This window comes from Carassius gibelio, chromosome A18 (assembly GCF_023724105.1).
Source record: "Carassius gibelio isolate Cgi1373 ecotype wild population from Czech Republic chromosome A18, carGib1.2-hapl.c, whole genome shotgun sequence".
Taxonomy (NCBI): Eukaryota; Metazoa; Chordata; class Actinopteri; order Cypriniformes; family Cyprinidae; genus Carassius; species Carassius gibelio.
Genome location: NC_068388.1, coordinates 1,306,250 through 1,313,844, shown reverse-complemented (window position 1 = coordinate 1,313,844; position 7,595 = coordinate 1,306,250). Strand labels below are relative to the sequence as shown.

The window sequence follows — 7,595 nt, the reverse complement described above, 5'->3', positions numbered from 1 at the left end:
CAGATCAGTGAGAATATTGAGTCTGTAATGACATGAATATGAGAAAATCAAGACTTAGTTATTCTATAATAATAGTGTAATAAGAATACATCATCACTTCATGAAAATGAATGAGATCTTTAGTTTGAATAGCTTCTGAAAGCACACAGTTGCAGCTCTTGATCTCTGACCTGTGAGCGGTCAGATCAGGGTCAGTACGGCCGGTTGGCATCTTTCGGCCGCTTCAGCTGGACTTTGAGTCTCTTCATGCCGATCTGAAAGCCGTTCATGGCCTGAATAGCCGCCTGAGCGCTGGACGGGTTATCAAAGCTGACGAATCCTGAGAGACAAACACAGAACCACAGGAGCATCGTCTGTGAAAGACTGTGAGCGCTGAAGAATGACGAACACAGCCATACTCACAGAACATAAAACCCAATAAAACAATCTAATCAAATATATATTTCTAGAATTAAAGTAAGTAAAATTAAAAATGCCCTTTCCATGAATATTCCCTGATTAAATCCAGAAACTATTGAATGATTAAATAAAATAAAAAATAATGAAATCATTTTTTATAGTTAAATGAATTAAAATAAAATATTAGCTTTCAATCAACAACTCATGAACCTTTCCTCGTGAAATTCAGTTTGGGAAACTCTGATTTATTGGTAATAATAATAAATAAATAAAATTGTTTAATAATTAATATAATTGATAAAATTATTTATTTGAAATAAAAATCTTTTGTAACATTATAAGTGTCTTTTGATAAATTTAATACATAATTGATGAATAAAATTATATATATATATATATATATATATATATATATATATATATTAATCTGTTACATTCTAACAATTTTTTGAGATCATATGGATGAGAAGATGAGATCATAAAGTAGTTTTGAGAAAACATTATATATATATATACATTATATATATATATATATATATATATACATATATATATATATATATATATATATATATATATATATATATATATATTATAATATATATATTATAATATTGAAAAAAAAAACATAAAAATGGTTATAAACAAAAATATATCTAAAAATAAAATTTGCTTTTCTTTAATCCTCGAGCAGTTCCATGAATCCCAGTTTTTTTAGATGTACATTTTTACATATAAAAAATGTATAAATAAGTATAAACATACAAATAAAATAATATAAAATTATATAAAATAAAACACACACACACACACACACACACACACATATATATATATATATATATATATATATATATATATATATATATAAACATACAAATAATAAAAAAAGTATAATAATAAAATAAATTAAAACTGGAAAGAGTTCACTGGGAAAATACAGCAATCATAACAAACAAGTTGAATACTTAAAAAAAGAAAACATTGTCAGAGCTCATTATGTGGATTGTGAGCGACTTCAAAATATAATTTTACAAAAATGAATTTTATTGAACTGAGAGGTTTGTGAAAGGTTGAACCGCTGTAACGAGAGGATCATTACCGTCCTGACCACAGACAGAAGCACATCATGAAGCTCCAACATCTTTAGAGAAGGGAGTGTGTTTAACACAATCAACACGTTCAGATAAACAGATGAATCTGATCGCACTGACACCAGAGAGAGTCATGAGAGAGAATCTGTTCCTCTGCACACCGCAGGAAACTGATGAAAAACACCTGATCTCATTTCCTTCCTGAGTCTCGATTTATTGCACCTTTGGAGGAGCGACACACTGCTAGATCTTAATGAATAGAGATGAAAATAAAGTTTAAATGTAAAGATGCAGAAAGAGACTTCAGCATGCGTCTACATGAAACAGGAAGTACATTGTGTGAAATATAATGAAGACACAGGAAGTACTTCAGTCTTCCCAAACAGCTGCAAGGTGTTTGATGACAGGGTTATTATCATTAATAAAACTAAAACTAAAACTATCGTCGTTATTTGAAATAAAGCTGAAACATCTAATATATATATATCTCTTGGAGACTAAGTGAAAAACATTTGAATAAAGACTAAGGCTAAAAAAAAATATTAAACACTTTGTTTATTAAAATAAAACTTAAAAATAAAAACAATTAAAATAAAGCTTAAAAATTAAGATAAATGTCAGGCAAAAAATGAACTAAAACTTAAAAAAATTGTTAATTGAAATAAAACTATATATATATATATATATATATATATATATATATATATATATATATATATATATATATATATATATATATATATATATATATATATTAGATGAAAAAAAAAAATATATATATATATGAAATAAGTTTAAATAAAAAAATAAAAGTTAAATAAGACTAAAACTATTTATATCTGTTTATTGAAATAAAGTAAAAAACTAAAATATATGTATAGAATATTAAGCAAAAAACATATTAAAAAATAAACACTGCTTCATTTGGTAAATAACTGAAATATAAATAAATAAAATAAAATACTAATCTATTTAAAACATTTTAGTTAATAGAAATAAAGATAAATAATAGAAATATTAAATATGAAAAAGAGAACTCACTGAAATAAATCGAACAAAAAATGTACTTTTTTTTTTTAATTCACAAATTTCCAGATAAAATTATTAACTATTAAATAAATAAAAACTCAAGATGGCTTAAATAGTAATATTTAAAAATAACAAATGCTAATGAAACACTAAGAAACAAAACGACTTGTGAAAATTGTGAAATGAATATAAAAACAAAAGCTAATGAATAATTCTATAATAATAGATGTATAAATGATGCTGACCACATCAGTCCTGAAGCGGCAGAACTGGGAAAAATGCAAAACAAAGAGTGGCGAAGAGAGACTGATAACCGCCGGGCATTGTGGGAACTCACCGAAACACTTGCTCTGATTGGTTGCTCGGTCCACGAAGACTTTGGCAGAAATGACGTTGCCGAAGGGCAGAAACATCTGCATGAGCTCCGCGTCGCCGAACTCCTGCGGCAGGTGGTAAATAAACAGGTTACACCCCTCGGGTCCTGAGAGAGAGAAACACACGCTCATCAGATTTACCCAGAAGGCCGAGCGGCGCACACATTCACAGCAGGATCCTGTCCTCAGTCACAGATTCAGACCTGTTTTTATTGTTTTATAAAGTAACAAAAACTAAAATATAAAACAGAGAAAATAAATTAAATTGTTGTCTTAGTATCGAATCAGATAAAAAGACAAAACAAAGTAAAATATATTAGAAAAAAATCTAATTTAAAATTTTTTTTACATTAAATAATACAATTATAACAAAATATGAATTAATATTAAATTAGAACAGTGGTAACAAATAAATGATACATTTTAACAATAGAATAAATAATAAAATACAATATAATATGAAATAATTGTTTTAATTAACCAATCAAATCAAATGAAAAGACAAAACATAACTTTGCATTAATGAAGTTATATAAATATAAAATTACTATTAAAATAAAACGGGCCTAATGCAGTAAATGATAATTACTGACAATAAAATAAATGATCAAATGAAACAAAATGTAAAATAAATAAAGACATACGAAATTGCATAAAATAATGAAATAGTAGTAAAATATGAAAAAAAATTAATTAATTAATTAAAACAAGTCTAATGGACCAAATAATAAGTGTTGACAATAACATGAATCATAAAACAAGACTAAAAGTAAAATAAATAAAATAGATTTAATGATATAAAACAATGAAATTATGGTAAAATATAAAATTACTATAAAAGCTAGTGGAGTGATGTGAATTGAGAATAAAATAAATAATAAAATAAGACAAAAAATAAATAAAGATTTAACAAATTTAATACTACAGAAATATTAAGAAATAAATATCACAGAGCTAATGGACTAAATCGTAAGTATTAACAATTAAATAAATTAATAAAAAGAGAAAGCAAAATAAAAGAGAAAAAATAAAGTAAAATAATAAATAATATTACAATACAATAAAATGATAGAAAATGCAAAACATAAAATAAAACATTTTATTTTATTATATAAAATATAGAGGAAAGAGACTGTATCTGTAGTGCTTGGATGTGGAGGATCAAACATCTGTTCTGGAAAACTTTATTTAACTCAATATAAACTTCTGAATAAACCGACTCATGCTTTCATATCTGACAACAGAAAAACGTTATAGTGATATTACACATCAGAACATCATTAAAACAATTCTGGTTTCCATCTTTCCAGGCCTCAAACTGTGATATATGAATTTTGATGAAGGCGTTTACACAGGATCCTGAGCGTAGATGGATTCTGATCATTTCTGCTCCAGCTCTGGTTTGATTGATGTGATTTCTGCGTCTGTCTCTCAGAGCAACTATCACCTGTTCTGCAGAGGGGGCGGAGCCTCACTCACCTTCACGCTGCTGCTGGGGGATGATGGCTGGTTGCTGGGGAAACGCTTGGCTGATTGGCGCATAAGCGGCAGGATAGGCTGCTGTATACCGGGGCGAGAGAGAGAGAGAGAGAGAGAGAGAGAGAGAGAGAGAGAGAGAGAGAGAGAGAGATCTGAGCTTCACCCTTCACACACTCCACAAACTTCCAAAGGTGTTTTTTAGGGAGTCTCCCTGTTTATTAAAAAGAGTTGACTTCAAATGTTACTCTTGCTGTGTGGAGCCGAGGCATTATCATGGTGAAAAAATAAAAATAAAAATAAAATAATTTTAAATAAAATAAAAACTTTTTTGTTAAACAAAGCTTAAAGTACACTAAACGAACACTAGAAATGTTTAAAATAAATTAAACTCAAAAAGTACTCTAAAAATAATCAAATGATAAAATTAAATTAAACTAAAATTTAAATTTAAACTATAAAAAATTATTACAAATATTAACAGATATTATAATAGTACAAAAGTAATATTTAAATAACACTGGTATGCTGAGTTAAACTAAACCTTAAATAAAGTTAAAATGAAAACTAGGAATAAATTCTTATTTAAAATATTAATAAAAAATGTAATAATACATAAGTAGTTCTAACATAACTAATAAATAGTTCAAAGTGCATTCACTTTTAATAATGCATTAGTAAATGTTGGAATTAACATTAACTAAGATTAATAAGTGCTGCAAAAGTGTTGTTCATATGAACTAAAATAGTTAAATAATGTTAACTAATAAACCTCTTCCAAAAATAACACTACTATGCCTTGTTAAATTACAATTAAAATGAAAACTACATAAACATTTTTAAAAATAATAATAATAAAAAAATCTTTAATAGTATATTAATAATACTAACAAACACTGGCAAGCACTGTTAAAATTAATTCAGCTAATTCATATCCCACAATGCAATGCACTCAACCTGATCTTCAATTAGTGTGATGGAAGAAACAGAAGTGAAATCAGTCGTGAATTTAAACATCGCTTTCTTGACTGCCAGGAGATATTTTTACACTGAACATGCATTGGTAAATAAACACAATTATTTAGATTCCAGCAGCTGAACTGAATGAGGTCACATGACAGATCATCACATGATGCATATGCTGATCCAGAAAACACACGCAGCATAGAGTGTGAATTCACAACACAAAAAACTTCAGGAGACTCACCTGCATAGTGCTGCACGCCGGCATACGCCTGCTGGAGAGGATCGGCCAGCGTCGGGCTCTGCGCTGCACACACACACACACACACACACACACACACCAGTGAATGCATTCATTTACACGACCAGTCAAAAGTTTGGGATCAGAACGATTTGTAATGTTTGTTACAGGAGTCTCTTCTGCTCATCAAGGCTTCATTTATTTGATCAAAAATACAGGAAAAAAAAAAGAAATATAATTACGATGTAAAATAACTTTTTATATTTGAATATATACATTAAAATCTAATTTATTTCTGTGATGCGCAGCTGTATTTCCAGCACATGATCTTCAGAAATCATTCTAATATACTGATTTATTATCAGTTGTGCTGCTTCATATTATTTTGGATACTCTTTTTCAGGATTCTCTGACGAATAAAAAGTTAAAAAGCATTTATTTTAAGAGCGTTTATTTAAAATAGAAAAATATTTTCTATCAATATACACACAGTTTAAAAGTTTGGGGTCGGTACATTTTTATTCTTTCTTTTTTTTGAAAGAAATTAAAACTTTTATTCAGCAAGGATGTGATAGCAAAGATTTATATTGTTAGAAAAGATTTATATTTTGAATAAACGCCATTTGTTTTAAAAAAAATTTCATCAAAGCATCCTCAAAAAGCTATCAGTTTCCAAACAGTTTCCCAAAAAAAATATTTGTTGATAATTCTTATAATAAATCATCATATCAGAATGATTTCTGAAGATCATGTGACACTGAAGACTGGAGGAATGATGCTGAAAATACAGCATTGCATCACAGAAATAAATTATATTTTAAAGCATATTTAAATAGAAACTATTATTTTATATTCTAATAACATTTTGCAATTTATTTCTGTATTTTTGATCAAATAAATGCAGCCTTGATGAGCAGAAGAGAGTTCTATAAAAAAATTTAATTTTTATTTTTATTTTGAACATGTCTGTTATGCATAACATATAAATTTTTAATGCAATGTAAGTTGCTTAAGATTGAAAGCATTGTCAATGCAAATGCAATTGAATTGGCTTGAAAACACCTCTGCTATAAACATGTTTTTAATTAAATGATGCGTCAAAACAGTTCGTGCTAGTCTTGGTTGTTTTACACTGATCCACTACTGTTTAAAATCCAAAGATGGTGTGAATCCAAAGCAGGGTAAAGTGAAGTAAGCGGTGTTACCTGGGTACGGATGGATGCCGTTGGTGTAGATGGGTTCGGAGGAGGGCTGTCCGTTGCTTTGGGGAGGGAGAGCGCTGAAGCCGTTCACCCCGAGAGGAGCTGTGATGCTGGGCACAGCGGAGGCACTGACGCCTGGAGGAGTGCTGGTGCCTGGAGGAAACAAACAGCAGGAAAAACTCCATGTGTGTTCTCTTTAGGGAACCTGAGTGTTAACCATAACACATTATACAACCCTACTGTGAGCTACAAGCTGTTAATTGAAGATATATGCTAAGGATTGCGTGATAACACAGGACTTCCTGGTGATGAACTACATTACCCATGATGCTCTAGTCTACAATTTCCACCAATCAGAGAGTGACGCCGAGCAAATGGAGCGCAGCAGTCGGGTTCCAGAAGTAAAAACTCCATATGGAACAACATTTTAATGATAACGTACAAACCGTTAAACACAGACCTGTGATTTTGTTAAAGCCATCTGTTTGCATTAATGCAACATATTTTTAAAATAATCACAGTGTTCACAGTCTTGTATTATTATTTTTTTTTTTTGGCAAATCAATGTTTGTTGTTTTATTTTTTTCTTCTTCACTTTAACAAGGTTTAAATATATAAATATATATATATATACTGTATATATGATTAATTTGGCTATTTTCTTCAATAGCTTATCATATTATATTTTTCCATTATGTTTTTAAATTGATCATTTTCTCTTGCAATGCTTCATCGACTGCAAGTCCACAACTGTGTCTCTTTGTCTGATTTTTAATTACTTTGCTGCCTCAAATCAAAGTTTGTAACGCTGTGATAA

The 7,595-nt window shown here is 29.1% G+C and overlaps 1 protein-coding gene across 9 annotated transcripts in view; it reads right to left on the bottom strand.

Moving 5' to 3' along the window:
* Nucleotides 1–176: 176 nt before the first annotated feature.
* Nucleotides 177–7,595, bottom strand: part of LOC127934519 (CUGBP Elav-like family member 4) — a 55,208-nt gene continuing 47,789 nt past the window's right edge. For 2 of the 9 annotated variants that reach the window (XM_052531953.1, XM_052531954.1), the window contains exons 8-12: nucleotides 6,782–6,931; nucleotides 5,580–5,642; nucleotides 4,376–4,456; nucleotides 2,860–3,003; nucleotides 177–319 (exon numbers count right to left, since the gene is read on the bottom strand). In XM_052531953.1, the coding sequence (XP_052387913.1) occupies nucleotides 192–319; nucleotides 2,860–3,003; nucleotides 4,376–4,456; nucleotides 5,580–5,642; nucleotides 6,782–6,931 (566 nt within the window). In that variant the 3' untranslated portion in view covers nucleotides 177–191. Of the gene's footprint in view, nucleotides 320–2,859; nucleotides 3,004–4,375; nucleotides 4,457–5,579; nucleotides 5,669–6,735; nucleotides 6,932–7,595 lie in introns of all 9 variants that reach the window. The other 7 variants (XM_052531957.1, XM_052531958.1, XM_052531959.1 and 4 more) reach the window with 5 other exon arrangements.